Genomic DNA, 19,606 nt, shown 5'->3' with positions numbered 1-19,606 from the left:
ATCTCGCTAATTAATCTCGATTGCGATCAGGTACATTCGTGCCTACCGCAAAAGGAAAAAAAAACCGGCGATCGCAAAGCCTCGTTTAAGTATTGTCGGTTGCCCGAGCAATTACTTTGAAGTAATCCGTGCCGTTTGTACCCTTGCGACGCAATTCGCGAAAAGACTTTTCCCACGACGTATAACGCCGGCTTAATTACGGAGCCCGGGCGCTTAGCGCGCCCGGAGCAACCGGGTATTCGCGGTTAATCAAATCCCGACGAGGCCGCGGGAGAGGAAGAGGGGTAAGTGTGACGATGGTGAACACGGCGCTGCGCAGAGGTACAGACATCGGCTCTCTGATCCGAATACAAACGTGAGCGCGCGTGCGCGCAAGCTTTTGCTTAAGTAAACGAGTTTCTACGCGAGAGCTGGTCGATCGGTCGTCGAGCGAGCGTCGCCGCGGGTACCATCGGGTTACTTGGGTGTTTGCGAGTTCGAGTTGCACTTGGGAAGCCCCTAGTAAACCGCAAGCCGTTGGCCGTATTCCGTATTTCCCTTTGAGCCGTCCATCCTTCCGCAACGCTTTTACTCTGCTACCGTTCGATCGAACCCTTCCCTTTCTGTCTCCATTCGGCGGACTTTCGGTGACGAAAACGTCTCGATCGCGAAGGGACCTGAATAGGCGATGCGATGATCCTTTCTCAACATCGAACGCGATGACATCTCCATATCCGAGTCTATGCGGTTTTACATCGAAATGATTTTTCATATATAGAAACTAGCGAGATAATATTTGAAGAAAGCTCGCTACTTATGATATATTTACAACGAAGCTTTATAAGAGTAGAGGGTCAAGATTTCACATTGTTTTTTTTGTTTTATTTTTATTAAAAAACTTTTATCAAAAAATGGCACAAAAGTTTTTATGTTGCTACACAATTCTCTCTTTCTTTCTATTTCTCTCTGTTTCGGAAGTACTCGCAACGTGTAGAAGCTTTCCATCTCTGACTCCGCTGGAAGAGCCTCCGATAAACCACAACGACTCGCTCCAATTCCCTCTGAATACTCTCGTTTCCTTTCTCGTCCTCTCCGGGCGCGATCTCCAATCGGCACCTTCATTTATCGAGCAAGACAATTCTTCGTTCAGAATGGTAAGACGCGGAAAATTTTGCCGCAATCTTTTATCCGATGTATGGAATTTCGCCACTATCCGAAAGAGAGGATAGACACGAATAGAACTTATGTAAATGTCGATTGCGAGCGAAACGGTTGCGCTCGGCGCGCTATTGAATATACATTATTTAATACCTCCATCGAAAGATCAAACGCTAAAATGCCGATCGTTGGCACTTTATTGTGCAACCGTGCCGCCATTTCACATCGACCTAGATTTTCGCGGTATATGAAGGGTTCAAATGTACAATAAACCTGCCGGTATTACACCGGTGGATCAATATATAGGATATCGCGATCTCGGGAAGAAAAGATGATCCAACACACAATTTTCAACGGCGACAGTTGAAATATATGCTAGTGTTATTACTCTTTTTCGAAACGCGGGCAAATACGGAATGAAACCGATTCTCGACTTCTTCTTCAAACTGAAACGATGAGCAGCTAGATCCAACAGACTACAGACGAACATTTTGAATGAATGTACACCGAGTACACAGAATAGCTAATTGGTCCATTTTAAAGTCTTGAAAGTTTCTAGGAATACCGTCTCTCGTAAGACAGACCGAGGAAGCGTCTGTCTATGAGAAAGAGAGAAAGGACAAGAACACCTAATGAAAAGTTTGCCCATCTTTTTGTATTCAACATCGCAGAAGGGGAGAAAGAAAGGGAGAGAGACAGAGAGAACTACATAATCAGTCCTAACTCAGAAGGATGTCGCTAATTTGTTCGGGCGCGGAATCACGACAGGTACGGCGGAGTTTACCGCCGGTGACAGGCGACCGACGAGGAGTTTTGCCGAAAGTATCGTCGACGGGCGGAGGAGACTCGGGAAAGAAGAGACGAGATAAAGCAAGAGCCCCGTGACCAGAAACGTCCACGACAGCCGAGTAGGAGACTAATTTCGTAGCGCCGAAACGCGAACGGGGGAGCATTTCGGTGTTAATTAAAAGTTGCCGTAAACGTAATACCATCCGCACCGGTTGATTATGATCTGAGATAGTCTAACGAGCCGTAGAAACTTCTACCTCCTATAACCCAGCCGACCTGATGCGCCTCGAAGATACGGATCCGGGCACGAAATTCCGGAGCGCTCGCGCTGTACATGACACGCGTTTTGCTATCTCATCTTTCTCTCCTCCGAGAGATACAGGGAGAGAGAGTCTTTCCACTTTCGACGAGAGAACGTGCTAAAGTGGTTGATCCTATCGTTGCACTATCGTTGCAAACTATGCGCGCACTCATTTGACGCGCGTGATAACTACGTCACTCATGAACAACGGAAACGTATATATATATATATATATATTTTATGAAATGAGCTATATTATATGTATATAAATGCTGTATATATTGTAATACAACTGTCACCACTACGTTTCCGTTGTTCATGAGTGACGTAGTTATCACGCGCGTCAAATGAGTGCGCGCATAGTTTGCAACGATAGTGCAACGATAGGATCAACCACTTTAGCACGTTCTCTCGTCGAAAGTGGAAAGACTTTTAACTACCTGACGTGCCAATTGATCAGTGCAGGATGTAATATGCACATATATAAGAAAGAGAGTGTGTGTGTGAAAAGAATCGAGGCCTTTTAATGTTCGTATCCATTTAATTTTACGACTTTCAATCGGTACAGACTTTTCCTTCGGTCGCACGTCCGCACGCGATAACTGACGGGGGCCGAATCTCTCGAACCCGCGCTATCTATTCTCTTCCTGCCCGTTCCTACGACCTTCGAGAATCTTCTCGACTCATCCTTTTTAATTTCGCTTGTGTTATTGTTTTCGAGTCTCGATTATCGTCTTTGTCTCCCCGTCTTGTCCGTTGTGTCTTTTCACTTGTTTATTTTGCCTCGCGTCTCGCTTTTCCTTTCGTCCCGCGTAAGTTTCGCATATATGTAAACTGGGGAATATGTGACGATATAATCGCCACAGTACTCCCCCGCCAGTGCTATACCGATAGCACGATATTTCGATGTTCGGACGCTACGAATTACATTTCCCTTTATACGTAAGCGCGACGCAAAATTACACACATAAAATCAAAACAAAAAAACAATAAGAGATATAATCGTGTCGTTCGTGCTCGCATATGCGTACGCGTGTCAATTACTTGAGAACCAAAAAAAAACAAAAAATATAAGATAGAGAAATAGCGCTATAAACCGCGAAACCAATAGAAATAGAATACAATAAAATGAAATAACTTGCTTAACGTGTGAATTCTCCCAGAACCTCGCGACCCGAAATAATTATTTCCTATCCTACGTCACAGGCCCGCCTGGAAACGGTCCGGGAACCGGACTCTTCTCCCTGCTCTCGTCGTCGTCTCGCCTCGTCGGAGCGGCGGTCCCGCGTCCTCGCGCTCCTCTCGTCGATTGACCTCACTGCCTCGGTCCCGCGCCGTCGATCCCGCCGGCCCGTCGCCTCCTGTATCGCTTTCTGAAAAAATATACGCGGGCTTTAGTCGGTCTATCGTGACCGTTCTCTCTTTGCCGTGCATGCGCACGACAAAGACTTTCTCGCTGCGACTGATGACCTCGTACGGTCCCTCGTATGGCTCCTGCTGCATCCTTTTTGGTCCGTCGCGCCGCACAAACACCCGCCCGGCCGTCGCTAGGTCCTTGAAGACGAACGGTCGTCGCTCTCCATGCCGGGTCCCGTCCACCGGTCGCAGCCTCTCGAATCGCTCACGCAGCGTCCTGACGAAGTCGACGGCACTGTCCTCGTTGTCCGTCGGCAGCCGACTTAGGAACTGCCCCGGGATCCTCAGCGCCTGACCGTACACCAGTTCGGCTGTGGTCGCGTTCAGGTCGTCCTTCCACGCTGCTCTGATCCCCAGCAGGACGGTCGGCAATGACTCCGTCCAGCGGTCGTTTTGCTGGCACCTGATCGCCGCCTTGAGCTGGCGATGAAACCGCTCGACCATCCCGTTCGCCTGCGGGTGATATGCCGTCGTCCTCAATTTTTCTGCTCCCGTTATCTCGCTCAGTCGTCGAAACAGACCGGACTCAAACTGAGTCCCCTGGTCTGTCGTAATTCGGAGGGGTGCCCCAAATCGGCAGATCCACCCCTCATAAAACGCTCTCGCGATCGTCTCTGCCTCCTGGTCCCGCACGGGGAACGCCTCAGGCCATCTCGTGAAACGGTCCACGCACGTGAGACAGTACCTCTTGCCCTCTGAGACTGGCATTGTGATGATGTCTAGATGCACGTGCTCAAATCTGCTAGATGGAGCAGCAAATTTCTCTAGCGGTGCCGAGACGTGTCGCGACACCTTGGACCGCTGGCAGGGCACACAGGATCGAGCCCAACCCCGGCAGTCCACGTTCATCGACGGCCAAACGTAGCGCTGCGCCACGAGTTTGCCCGTCGACCTGATTCCCGGGTGCGCCAGGCCGTGCACCAGGTCGAATGCGGCCCGACGGAAAGGCTTTGTCAAATATGGCCTCGGTGTCGGCGTCGCTGTGTCGCAGTAGATCGCAATTCCGGTTCCGGGGATCTCCACCTTGCTCAGCCTTAGTCCCGTCTCCCGTCTTAAATACTTCTCGAGCTCCTCATCGGTCCTCTGTGATTCCGCCAGTGCGGCGTAATTCATAGGAGTTCGGAGCTCCTCGATTCTCGATAGCGCGTCCGCCACGACATTCTCCTCGCCCGTCACGTGCCGGATGTCCGTCGTAAATTGTCCGATGTAGTCTAAGTGGCGGAACTGGCGCGGCGTGCTCCTCTCAGGTTTCTGTCGGAAAGCAAAGATGATTGGCTTATGGTCGGTATATACCGCGAACGCGCGCGCTTCCAGCATGTGCCGAAAATGCTTGACCGCCAAGTATATCGCTAGTAGCTCTCTATCAAAGGCGCTATACTTCGATTCGGCTGGGCTTAGCTTCTTCGAGAAGAATGCTAACGGCTCCCAGCCGTCGCTGCTCCGCTGTTGTAATGCCGCGCCGATGCTTTGTTCGGACGCGTCAGTAAACAACGCGAGCTCCGCGTTCGTCCTTGGGTGCCTCAGAAGCGCGGCCTCGGCCAAGCCTTCCCTCGATGTTTCGAATGCTCGCTGAGTCTGCTGCGTCCACGATATCGGCGTCTTGCCCTTAATGTTTTCTCGAAGCAGGTCATTGAGCGGTGCCAAAATCTCGGCAGCTTTAGGCATGAATCTTCGGTAAAAATTTACCATGCCTAAGTACCTTATCAAATCCTTCGCGGTCCTCGGCATCTGACACGCGAGGATTGCCTCCACTCGCGCCGGCAGCGGTCGTGTTCCTTCGTCGGACACCTCGTATCCGAGGAATTCCACCCTCCGTCGTCCGAATACGCACTTCGTGGGGTTGATCACTACCCCGTATACTCGCAAACGCTCAAACACCGTCCGTAGGTGCTCGTGGTGTTCTTCCTCTGACGATGACGCGACGAGGATGTCATCGATGTATGCGTAGCAGAATTCAAGGTCGCGCAAAACCTCATCGATGAACCGCTGAAACGTCTGTGCCGCGTTGCGTAATCCGAACGACATGTATGGAAATTCATACATGCCGAACGGCGTGGTGATCGCCGTCTTCGGGATGTCCTCCTCCGCTACCGGTATCTGGTGGTATGCCCGCACTAGGTCCAGCGTGGTAAAAACTTTCCTACCGCCGAGGGCCTGCGCGAAATCCTGTATATGTCGCACCGGGTAGCGATCCGGGACCGTTCGCGCGTTCAGCGCCCTGTAGTCTCCACAGGGTCGCCACTCTTCGTCCTTTTTTGGCACCATATGTAAGGGCGCCGACCAACTACTCCTTGAAGGTCGCGCGATTCCAGCTTCCACCATCCTTCTGAATTCGTTCTTCGCGGCCGCCAATCGGTCCGGAGCGAGCCTCCGCGGCCTACACGCGACAGGCGGTCCCGGTGTCGTTTCTATATGATGTCGCGTTGTGTGGATCGCTTCTCTTGGGCGCCCGTTTGGCCTCGCGATGTCCGCGTATCGCTCCAACAGCCGGTGATACGGCGTCTCTCCCGTGACCGCTTTGACGCAGGGTGCATCGCATCGGATGCATCGTCTGCGCGCGGTCAAGCTCGTCACCTGGTCGACGAGACGAGAATTTCGCAGATCGACGAGGAGTCCGTAATGCGCCAGAAAATCGGCGCCGATTATAGGTCGCGAAACGTCCGCGATCACGAATCGCCACAAAAATGCACGTCGTAATCCAAAATTTAAAACTAATGTTTCTGTCCCGTATGTACATATTGGTGTGCCGTTCGCGGCCGAAAGCTCGTAGGTCGATCTCTGTCGCGGTCCCCGAACCATTTTCCGAGGATACACGCAGAGATCCGCGCCCGTGTCAATTAAAAAACTCACTTTTGTGTTCGCGTCGGTCACGAACAGGCGACGCGCCCCGTGGCCTGAGTCACTCGCCGCCACTAGCGACCGGCCCCCGCGTTTCCCGGTTGTTGCATCGAGCAGGGCGGCCTGCATTGTCGAGCGCTCGGTCCGAATCGCCAGTGATACCAACATATTCCACTGGCCGGCGGATCACGGCTTGCCGAGCGCGCTCGCGGGCGCGAACGCGAACGCTGGCGCGAACGCGGGCGGCGCCGATCGTCGTCACGGTCTTCTCCATATCGGTCACTCCCGATCGCCTCGATCGATCTCCGTATGGCCGTCAACTGCTCCGCCATCTCCCGCTGCATCTCTAGTCGCATCTGCGTCATTCGCAGCTCCATTTTCGCCTCCAGAGACATCGGGTCGCACGCGCTCTGACCCTGAGGAGCGGCGAATCTCGTCGTCTCCGCCACCTGGAACACCGGCGCCCGGGAAGCCTCCACGATCGCGTCCGCGATATCCGCCAGCTGCTCGGGCGTATCTGCCGTACGCGTTATTAAATGCGGCTGAAGGTGAGCTGGCAACCGACTCAGCCAGATCGTCCGCAACACCTGGTCGCCAACCACGTTCCCGGCAAGACCGCGAAGGTGGCGTAAAAATTGCGATGGCTTTCGGTCGCCAATCTCCTCGTGTTCAAGGAGCCTCCGAGTCTTGTGCTCCTGCGACAGACTTAGTCGCTTAACAAGCTCGGTTTTCAAAGTCTCGTACGCGCGCTCCGGGGGCGGATTCATAATTATATCGCGCACTTCGTTGGTATAACGCGGTCCGAGGGCAGTCAACGCGTACCCGAACTTCGTCGCGTCGACCGTAATTCCGGCGGCCTGGAAACTCCGGTCGACGATGCTAAACCAGAGCTCCGGATCCGTCGGCGTGAACTCTGGCATTCGCATGCCCACTCGACTCACCTCGGGGGCAGGCAAATAATACCCCGGTGGCTGCTCCGCCCGGGCCGACTGCATCGCAATCAGGTGCGAATTCGGCGCCTGAATCCCCGGCCACCCGAGCGCCCGCGCCTCCGGCTCCACGCGTGGAATAGCGTCTTCGCCGTCTCGCATCACCGGCATGTCGCTCTTTCTCATTCACTCGACAATCGATCGCGAAACTGTCCTCACTCTCGATGAAATGTCTTGTCACAAAAATAAAATAAAAAAAAAATGTTTTCTTCGCGTATGCACGATCACGTCGGGGTCACCACTTTAACTACCTGACGTGCCAATTGATCAGTGCAGGATGTAATATGCACATATATAAGAAAGAGAGTGTGTGTGAAAAGAATCGAGGCCTTTTAATGTTCGTATCCATTTAATTTTACGACTTTCAATCGGTACAGACTTTTCCTTCGGTCGCACGTCCGCACGCGATAACTGACGGGGGCCGAATCTCTCGAACCCGCGCTATCTATTCTCTTCCTGCCCGTTCCTACGACCTTCGAGAATCTTCTCGACTCATCCTTTTTAATTTCGCTTGTGTTATTGTTTTCGAGTCTCGATTATCGTCTTTGTCTCCCCGTCTTGTCCGTTGTGTCTTTTCACTTGTTTATTTTGCCTCGCGTCTCGCTTTTCCTTTCGTCCCGCGTAAGTTTCGCATATATGTAAACTGGGGAATATGTGACGATATAATCGCCACAGACTCTCTCTCCCTCTATCTCTCGGAGGAGAGAAAGATGAGATAGCAAAACGCGTGTCATGTACAGCGCGAGCGCTCCGGAATTTCGTGCCCGGATCCGTATCTATAATATAATTTCCGGTTCTCCATTTCATATATATATATATATATATATATATATATATATACATGTATATATGAAATGGAGAACCGGAAATTATATTATACGTAGCATTATTAATGATTTTCTATTTATATGCATGTGTCAACTTCGTTCTAGTTTATAGATAGTTTATAATCGTATATAATCTGGATTTATAGCGCGCAAGAGAGTAGTTGAGAGAAAGGGGAGAGAGATCTCCGAAATGATTAAAGCCACTGCTGATGAATTATCTCGACAGCCATTATCGTTCACGGAGTGATATCGCGACGAGGAGGAAGCGAGAGAACGAGGGGCGGTTTCGTAGTTTTCAACAAAAGTTCTCCGGAATGTTACACGAGAGCAAAAGCCGGGTTAGGTGTGCGCGCGCGCGCGTCATCAGTCTTCATTCGGATAGATCAGCTGGAAGGCGTTGACAGGTGAATCGGCTATAAATTATCAATTTCGACCACCGACGATTATTTATAATTGACCTAGATACACGCGCGACACACGCGGAGCTGCATTATTATTTATGGCGTTATGGCGCGCCGTAGAGTATAATGGTTAGCGCGACCTCCGCGTTGTATATCATCACCAGCTGTTTCGACGATGCGATTTATCCCGTCCGCGAAGACGACGGGAATTGAATTTTCGTGAAATAAGTATGAAGAGACAAAACGCGCGTGACAAATAATATATTACGTAAAAAAATGCATTTATTAACTCTCGTTTTGGCTACGTAAATCATTATTGAAAGTAATCTTTCGCAAACGTTCTTTCATATCGCGCCGAGAAACACACGGTAGATTTCTGACGACTAATCGAGCCAGTCATCTCCTTCGTAACGAGCACGTCACGCGATCGTCTAATAGCGAGGATACTAAAGTGTCGTAAAAAATGAGCCATGGGAGCCTCTTTGAATGTCGCTCGACGAGACGCGCCAGAGTTCATGATCGATGAACTTGAGGAATCTCTCGAAAGATGCGTTTCACCCCGGCGGCTTATAAGGCCGCGTCTCCTCCTGATCTTTGAACTCGCAGCTTTCACCCGCGTGAGAGATCTCGAGTGATCGAATCCCGCTGCGTGATGTCGTCCCGTGGCTCACGTTCTCATGGAGGCGATCGAGGTATATCGTGCCGACCTCTCTCTCTCATTCTCGCGTCCCGAAAGTACCAGATGTGTGCGAAGTTGCCAATGGAACTTCGTGTCTATAACGTAAAGCGGTTGCTCATAGTTGCTAATTCAACTCGTGCAGTTTGCACGTGTATCTTCACGCATGGTGTCGCAACGTGGATGGGTAGAGCTCGATGTGATATCGATTGCGCCCGTAGATGATGCTAATCTCATTTCAAGTATCTGCGAAGAGTAAATGCACTAACGAGGAAATGACACATGTTTGAAATTACGCCGCGCGCGGTTACCGATAATCCTCTCTTTGTAATTCAATGTTAATATTATGTACAATACAGCGCTAATAGCGGATAACCATAATCGTGAGGCACAACACTGCATATAGAAATCAAATCATCAATAATATTGATTTATTGATTATTATATAATTCATGCAAACTGTATTTAAACGAAACGCAGTTGTTACAATATACCGTATATATATATATATATATATATATATATATATATATATATATATATATACCCGATGTAAACGCGTGATACAAACGAAAAAATATTACGGAAATTGGAACGGAAAGTACCATAAATCCAGTTTTAGCTGTAATTCCATCCTTCCTTAAGGAAACTCTACCACGCTACTTTTAGGATTGCTATCAATTTTTTAACGCCAATCGATTTTTCTCGCCGCTGACCGGTTACTACTGAATGTTAAAACGGGATCTCGGCACCGACAGCCTTCGGAAAAACAGACGGGCTGCCGCAAAGACGAGTTGCTATCGTGTATCTCTGAGCTAAATAATCTCGGGCGTTTCTCTCTTCCACGTTTCGACTTTTCTTTTTCGAAAAGATAGGAGGAGGAAAGGAACGCAGCGAAATGAAAAAAGCGCGACTGAAACGACAACTTTTTGTTCCGCCATTAGGAGCCAGCACTCCAAGATAAATTCGATTAACGAAGAACAGATCGGAACGCTATTGAATCATGATCGCTACGCTTTGATCTTCCTTGCATTCACCTCGCCGGTGCAACTCGATTTCATTTCGGTCCTCGCTCTCCACGTGACGGGATGAAAACATCGGGGATATAATTCGAGGGCCGATCGATAATGGCGCCGCGATGATCGGGCACGATAAAGGGTCCCGAGGATTAAGATACGCGAGCCGTCGATCGGACGGATTAAGGGATCACAAAAAGCGAGAAAGAGAGAGAGAGCGCTGTTACGTTTCGCGATACGAGCTGGATCAAAGCAGCGTTGAGGACGAGGTGCGATTGAGAATTTCTCCCAAGTAATTATCGATACCTTCTCACGTGACGACGAAATAGAACGAAATGTTTTACACCGCAAACGCGTCTCGAAATACAGGATACCTAACATACATATGTACGCGATTTATATATACGCATCGCTTTAATTATCTTCCCACGGGCTGTCGCGACGACCTCCGTAAAAAAATCTCGTTACACGACGAGGAGGTGTAAAGAAACGCACGTAGGCGCCGTACATAGGCACGATTTGTCATAGCGCTTTCCGGCGCGCGACGCAAAGTGACTAATGCTGATTAGCTGCCGAGCGATCTGAGTATATCCAATTACGCCGTCGCTCGCATGTCCAACCATTTCTCCGTTCGTTCGCCTTAATCCCGCGGAATAATTCGCTTCCGCGCGGTCCGTCATGCGCCGTCAGCGAAACACGCGGTCGAGCAGCCCGCACACGTAGCCACGCTGCTGTGCAACAGTGCAAGTGTGCACCTGCATTTGCACCGACAATTTTTCTTTTTTTTTTTTTCTTCCGACGACTCTTCTCGAAATATTCGTTTTATGCAAGCAAAAACGACACTCATTTTTGTCCTGGCCTCCTGACAAGACGTGTCTATGTTCCGGTATTTTCGATCGAGAAAAGACAAATCAATTAGTGATCCGCCAGCCGATCCGTTAAATGATTTCGCCGCGGTCGAATCGATTCGCCGGCGCCCTTTGGATCGTCCTCGGGAGAAATCGCGCAATCATCGCGCGTCAGCGTATCCTGGATGCTGAATCGGTCTCGGCCGCGCCCGCTTCGTACCCGGATATCCGAGCGATCTCCATTGTATCTCCCGCGCAACGAAGTTAATATAAAGCTGACTTTTATCGTCGTGGGAATAAATCTTAAAAAATATTTCACGGAGGAAATTTTGGTCTTACGTCAAATATTTTCTACACTATTATAATTTATCAAACAATCGGGTTTATCGTACGATGATGTATTGAGAAATACAAATTATATGATGTAATTAATTATTAACGCGAATCGTATAATAAATTATATATAATAATTAGATCGCATAACAGTAAATTAGAAATATATAACACCTCATCTTTAACTTATCGAATGGCATACCTAAAGCAATTACGGTAATAAAATCAATCGTGCGTTACATCGGCTATATACAGACCCTCCTCTCGGATGTTCTTAAAGCTCTCGCGATCGTCGCGTCGCTCCTCTCGTGAAACCTTATTATAACGTGCACCTCCGGCGCAACGGTATTTCTTCCACGACGATGATAATATTATCAGCCCGGCCGGGACGTGCAAATTATATATTGTCTGGTTAACGATGCCCGCGCAGCGCGGCGGCTCTTCCTCTCGCTCGCTCTCGGCCATTTTCCGCGGCGATGCCTCCGCGCATTAGGGCGGATCGCGCTTTCTAATTCGCGTTCGACGTCGCATCCGAACACTTGGCAACTCGTTTGATCGGCCTCTATCGGCGAGCGATCGTGCACCATCGATCTCGCGCTTCATCGATCGCCGCGTAAAAAGATCCGCGCTGCAGATTTACGCTCTCTCGAGCGGAATATTGCCGACTACATTTTTTCTCTACATCTCACAGTCCCACGATTAATAAATATATATTATAATTATTATTAGTATCAAATCATATATGTATATATTAATTATTGTATATAATTATTTATCCTCGCTGTTTTTATACAAAGAGATTATTCCTGCAAATATTGAAACAATATTTATTCTGCAATCGTCTTACGGCACGATAGTCGGCAACTGCATCTCGAGGATGCTTCGCCGGGACGTTGACACCTTCGCTCTCACGACGACTCGTCCGTTCCGCCGTGTTCCTCGGTCATTGCGTCCTCTCGCAGCCGTGTTCTCATCAAGGTCTCCACGTTATGCACCAGACAATAATCGCCGATGTCAGGCGGGAGAAGGAGAGAGAGGAAGAGATCTGAAAAGGCCCTCAGCCGTCCGTCATCGACGTCGCGTTTCGGACAATGAGCGATCGCCGCGCAATGGATCGCCTTTTAATCCCTCACTCCCGCAGCCTTTTTTTCGCGAATGTCGGCTCGATAGCCGGCGTCGGTCAAATGGAGCGTGAAACCGTGGCGTGCCAGCTTTGCCACGAATCGTCCGCCTCGGCCCGTTGATCTTCTTTGCCTTCTTGTCTACCTTGAGGTCGCGAGAGATGCTTTCGCGAAAAAAAAAAAAAAAGAATTAGATTTTTCGATATTGAAGGAATTTGCGATGAATAGATATGTATTTCAGAATATCAAATATGTTACACGCTCGAATAATCGTAGATGTGCATGGGAATGGTATTTTATCTTCTTTAATTGTTGTTGAAATCTCTATATATACGTTCACCAATGCCTGATTTGTATCATCAGTGAACATGTAAAAGATAGTGCCTTCGAAATAGATGATGGAAAATCGGAAGCTTTCCCGAATTAAACTCGGTGAGGTATCCTTTGTGTTGGTCCAGTTAGCAAATTCGAACTGCAAAGAGTAACATTACGGATCGACGGTCATACTAAACTTTTGCCTTTTGCACGCAATGAACGCGCTGAGTAAAATGGAAACCGCATGAATGCATATACGGTCAGGAATATGAGATAGAGATAGAACATTCATATAGAGAATTTCGGTGGGAGTTATATAATACGACCCGTTTCATTTGAAATACGCGAATCGCGGAATGAGTGTCTCTTGCGAAAATACAATTCCCTGTTTGACGCGAGTTTGTTCTGTTCAGGCGCTCTATATATGACTAGTTTAATTAAGTCTCGTTAGAAACGTAAGATTTACATTACGGATTTAAAATTCTACATTTTCATATTAAAGTTTTGGAAGATTCGTTATTTTACATTGTAATAGAAAAAGAAACTTTTCAATCTTTTTAACAGATGTTTAAAAATTTAGCATAAACGTTCACATTAGAAAAAGAAATATTTCTTTTTATTTTACATTCTTATCAGATAGATTTTTCCAGAGGGATCGTGTTATATTCATTTTCCTAGATTAATTCTATTGTCGAAATTTTAGGCGAAGCGTAATATTTATTTAAAAAACGGTATCTGGGAATATTCAGTATATGCGTTCAAATATTTCTTTTTTACGTTTTACACTTGGTTTATGCTCATGATATATGTATGTATGCCAAATACGTATAAAGATTTTCCTTGATTTTTGCTGGAATGCCAATAAATGCAAAATGTTAACTTTTACAACTGACGCAATACGTAATTGTATTTTTTTAAATTTCTCTGCAAAAATCTCTTATAATATATATGTCTACTCTTTTGTACAAGCTGCGTGTCTATGCGAACTTTATCTAAAATGAGACTTTTCCATATTATTTTTATAGAATTTATTTTCATAGAATTAGCCGCGCTTCTTTCTTCCCTTTATTAAATTCAATTCTAGCGACTATACACTTGCAGCAATTTCGGAATGGTAATATCACAGAAGAAATCCAATGTAAAGCTATCTGCGAATTTAAGCTTTACTTTGCTACATTCGAAAGTTTGTCGACAGTCAGACTTTTAAATCGTCCATCAAGTAATTAGGATATTTAACTAATTAACGGATTAGTCGTCCTTCTATCTTTTATTAATTAGTACCTGCTTACATTTAATAAATGTTCTATTAAGTTTATATATGTATTAAATATTATTAATACACATACACACGCACACATACATTTAATTAATTTTATTGAGTGATTTCGTTATCCATCTTAATTACATACATTATCTTAATTACGTATCCGTACAATTATTTCACAGCGTAACCAAATACGATTTGGTTTCGTGTGCATATATGCATGTATCTGCACATGAAAATTATACGTATATGAGTTACACAAATGAGAAGAGATTGAGTGGATTACTAAATACCTTTAATAATCTCCAATAATCTTGCATAATTAACTCATCGTAATTTTGCCTCATAATTCACGTGATGATCCGTATATATTATCGAGAAAAATATGTAGCATAAAAAATATTTCTCTAGGTATAATAAACATTCGCGTTTATTTCTTCGCCGAGACTTCCTCGTTCGCGGAGTCTCGCTTGCCGATACTATCGACTATATTAGCCAACGTAATGCAAGACATAATATACGCTGAGTGCCGACCGTCGTTGCTCGCATAAATAGCTATAGACCGGAAACGACGATGCCGATCGGCCGATCGTCGGGGCCGCGCAAATCGTTAAAAGAGCCCGGTCGCATAAAGATATCAAGGGGGAGAATGCCGATACCATCTTTTCTCAGGAACTTTGCCGCCGAGGTAAAACGAGGTACATAACGGCGGCGAGGTAAGTCTGTCCCTGCTGCGAAAAACGGTTTGCAATCGGGCAGAAGAGAGCGGACTATTTCGAATCGCTCGACTAGTTTATATTCAAGAGTTCCGTTAATTCGTCACGCTGCTGCTGCTGTTGCTGCAAGACGACGACGACGACGACGACGATCCCAGGGGCTTCGGATTATCCAGTAGAAATGGCGCTGGCGCCGTCGTCCCTCCGTTTGCGGCATATAAAGTTGGTAATCCGGGCGCGGCGTAAACTAAATGCATAAGTAAATCCGATACTTTGCTCCTCGCTATTTTCGTCGCGCGGAGAAAAGAGCAGCTGAATCAACCATATAGTGAATGGAAATATATACTATATATAGAAATGCATTGTATGCGTTGCATCAAACATCCCAGTGACAGGACATTAGTGTGTAATATATTACTCAGAAATCAAAAAGAATATATACCATTCCATTCTTGGATTTTGTAATACATTTTTCTGATGACGGTGCGTACGCCGCGCGATAACTTTGAATAAAACTCCCGTTTGCGCGTTTTACGAGAGACCAGCAGAGATTTGCATTCGCGGCTATGAGTCGCGTCATAGTTCTCTCTCCCTCTTCTCGGTTCTTACTTTCTCGCGCACGTGCATACGTGATGGCATGATGCACCGGAGGAGAGTGCGAGTCCCCGGCAGCAATGCCAGATTTATAATTTCGCCGTTTCAGCGCGATAGCTACTTTCCAGCAATCGTCTTTTATACGCTTGGAAGCGTTCCCAGACGCCGGGCGTTGCGAGAGATGATCTTGTAGGAAAATACGAATTGTGGGAGAGAAAGAGAGAGAGAGAGAGAGAGAGAGAGAGAGAGAGAGAGAGAAAGAGAGAGCGAACGAGCGAGGGAAAGACGTGAAATACGACGGTGGAAAATCAGGAGGCACTTTGCGACGCTCCTTAAGTCTCCTTTCAGATTAACACCGATGACGTTAAAGTGGCTTTAATCGCCTCTAAGTGCGTGCTTTATTTAACGTGGTTGTTTCATGGAAAGATGCGAGAGCGCGGAATAAAATGAGGGGTAGAGAAACGAGAAAGGAAGGAAACCGTGATCTTACATTGGAACGAAATTTCTGTTTTACGCAGGATATATCGCCTCGGGGCACCGACGGGATTCTCAATGTGCATATAAAATTTGTGATCTCGTGGAATTGTGCAAAGAACTTTTTTGTCGTAATACATAATAATATATAAATACTTTTATATTCGAAGAGTTGAATAAAAATTTGATTTTATCCCATCAAGATTGATTGACTGCAAAACAATTATATATAATTAGTGCAAACAATATCATAAATAAGTGATAATCATACTATAATGAGTGTAATGTTTTAATCCATTCTTAATTTTACGCGACGATGAGATCGGGCGTTATTAATTTGACTCTAGCAATTTTGAGCGTGATAAATGCATCCAAATTTCTGCGTAATTAGCCTTTTTCGCGAAAGTATAATTTGTATATGAATGAAATCGCGCTTTTCTCCGGATGTTGTTTCAGTTTATTTAGTATGCTTTTGTTGCGGGCACGTTGCATCCAATTTCATCCAGAAAGCACTATGAGCCACGGAATGTGTTTTTAATTAAACGCCTATTTAATTAAACCATTTAATTAAGGCCTCATAAACGTCGTCCGTCCGTTACCTTACAATAGCATCAATGCTCTTTGTTCTTTTCCAACGTTTTCGAACAGCCCAGAATACGGACACGGTTAACCTATTATTAATAGCGTTAATTAATCCCTTTACCGTTCGTTCTCACTCACCATTTACATTGATAAATTTTCGACCGCGTTTTAAAGTGCGAACACAAACGAGTAAATAAATTTCGATCGCTCGCATTTTCGATATCTTTCGCGATGAAATTTGCAGGGATCTCATTACGTATATAAAACTACGCTATCCGATCTCTCTTTCTCTCTCGAGTTTCACGATAATTTTGGAAGGATGCAATTAAGTGTTTAAAACCGTGAACACAATAAAACTCGGTCTCGGGGAACCTGCTGCCTCTCGCACGGATATCTCGAGGAGAATCGGGTCGGTCAAGCATTGCCCTCTCACGAAGTTGCATACACGCACGTGCGTTTACATCGTTGGACGATTAATCGGGGCGAACGAAGGGTCCTTTTTCTTCTCTCTCTCTCTCTCTCTCTCTCTCTCTCTCACCGAGAGAAAGAAAGAGAGAGACGAGAACTTGCACCGCGAGACCCCGGTGCAAATCTTACCGTCGAAAAGAAATAACGCGCTTCGCCGCACGTGTCTCGAGCATCGATCTCTCTCGGATCGAGCCTCTGTGTGATTCGATTACGTTATACGTCCGTGTAATGGCGACAGTACGTCTGCGTTCGTAAAATAATGTACGGTTGATAAATAATATACGGCTGAACGCGGCCGAATCGAATCGTAAATTCACTTCCGTAATTTATCGTAGTATATTTGCTGCAAAGTTATCTGACGTATAACGAAACATTAAACAAATCGCGAGTGAAATGTCATTATATTACACCGTGAAATTACAATGGGCCGCTTCGATAATAGTTGTTACTATTTGTCACCTCAATTAAGGTCGAAAGTGTTTCGCATAACAAGCCTGTATTTACAATTAGTAATCAGATCGGAAATATCATTCCGGGTGATTTCATTCCAAATCGACGAGTGTCTTGGCTGTTCGCCAGAGAGAGACAATCAGGAATAATGCTCGGGTTCGGATGATTGCCGGCGAAACTACGGCGAATAATCGCAGGAATTTAATTACATCGGGTTCACTCATCGTGCGCGCGCGAATTGTTGCATATACGTACGTAAATCTCGAATGCAACCGAAGACCAGAGTAGAGGTGATTCGCTTAATTGAGAGACCGCGATTATAAACGTTATCGCGGCCGATCGCAGATTCTTCCGCTCTTCTCGTATCATCTGGGATAACGACGGGTAGCCGTTCGTTTAATCGAGGGCCGGTAAAATCGAGAAACAAACGCATTCTCTCCAATCTTTGAAATTCCAATAAGCGCCTCCGACACTTGACCTCCGGAATTAAAGACGACGCGACTGACCCCGGCTCCATTGATTACCGTTAACCCCCGCCGATAAAACACATCGAGACGAAATCTCCCGTTATACGATTGATAATGCTCGTCGAGTCAATTTATTATGCGCCACGTCTATATACGACACGTAAATCACCCCCGCGTGGCGAAAATATCTCGCCATAATCTTCGGGTCTACGCGTTCGTGTGATTTATATCTCGCTCGTAGTAATCCATCGCGATCAAATTGTCGAGAGCAAATCCAGACAAGAGACAGGGTTCATCGTCGTAGCGTCGCGTTATTATTGCGCGGGAAGCTCTTCGAAGAATGGAACGTCTCTCCGATTATATGCCAGGGAATATTATTTTCATATCGAAGAAGAGTAGAAAACAGATTTTCTCCGATTCCATAAAATTCCGTGTTTGATTAAAATATTTATCGTTATAGAGTTCTATTATTAAACTTGGAAAAAATAGGAACAAAAAGAGAGCTATTCCAATCGATGCTGAAAAATCACACTTGGTAACCGCGTAAACACGCGTTACACGTCGCAACAAATATTAGACGGTAGTTGACGTGGACCGCCATCGAGATTACACCTATAATAACATTTAACGACCTAGTTTGAGGGGTACATATATATATATATATATATATATATATATACCCCTCAATATATATATATATATATATACACGAAGAAGCCGCAGAGAGAGCGTGTAACGTCCGTCGTACAAAGGACGCGCCAACGCCAGCCGGGGGTTCGTCGACGTGATCCTGGATGGGCAACAGTGGGTCGAAGACCAGCTATATTACGCCTCCGCGCACACGGTCAACCACCAAGAAGAGCGAGGGAGAGGCGGCCGGGCTAATTCCATTACACACCCTTTGATGTTTACTGCACTCGGAGATCGGTCTTCTCCACCCTTTCCACGTTTCTCTCCCTCGTAGTAGACACGCGCGGCGTTTTCGCGCGAGATCGCGTGCGTCTCGGAACTCGCTGCTCTGCCCCTCGTTTTCTCTTTTTTTGCCTTCCTTCTCCTTCAGTCGGTCTCTCTCTCTTTCTCTCTCCTTCTCTTGTACCTATAGTCACGAAAACCCGCGTTATCTCGCACGGCGATTCGCGTGTCACGAGCCAACAGTCTGACTCGCGGTTACTTCTGCTTCGCGCGTGTCTTCCTTTTAAACGAGATATACGCCAAGTACTTACCGTTCGTGTCAAGAAATTCTTCCGAGCATCTTTCGACGGGCGGTTTCTTACATTTTTCACTGTAACGATTATTTTATTTCTCATGCGTTAATCATACGTGGAGAAAAAATTCCACTTTAATTTTTTCTCGTTATAAAATAACACTCGCAATCAGACTCTCTTTCTCTCTCTTTGAAATCGTGTAATCCGCGATTAAATATTAATACCGATAATTTATATTTTATAATTTACATAACTACATATTTACCATACATTTTGTACAATGTTACGCGTCTTTATAAATTAGACGAAGCCCGCAATTGGCGAGATACGACGGAAAAGTAGACGGTGAAAAGAGCCGATAGCGTGTCCGGATTCATTT

General features: G+C 46.4%; 2 protein-coding genes across 8 annotated transcripts in view; one reads left to right on the top strand and one right to left on the bottom strand.

Moving 5' to 3' along the window:
- Positions 1 to 19,606, top strand: part of kug (FAT atypical cadherin kugelei) — a 310,594-nt gene that overhangs the window by 227,608 nt on the left and 63,380 nt on the right. The gene's annotated exons all lie outside the window — the stretch shown is intronic.
- LOC146720405 (uncharacterized) lies at positions 6,494 to 7,581 on the bottom strand. Its single transcript, XM_085488513.1, has one exon. It carries the CDS (start codon positions 7,579 to 7,581, stop codon positions 6,556 to 6,558), a length of 1,026 nt encoding a protein of 341 aa, XP_085344639.1. The 3' UTR covers positions 6,494 to 6,555.

The sequence above is a fragment of the Nylanderia fulva genome, unplaced genomic scaffold (assembly GCF_048542155.1).
Source record: "Nylanderia fulva isolate GAGA-0341 unplaced genomic scaffold, ASM4854215v1 Scaffold7, whole genome shotgun sequence".
NCBI lineage: Eukaryota > Metazoa > Arthropoda > Insecta > Hymenoptera > Formicidae > Nylanderia > Nylanderia fulva.
Note: the sequence above shows the minus strand (reverse complement) of the source record. Positions and strands in the feature narration are given on the sequence as shown.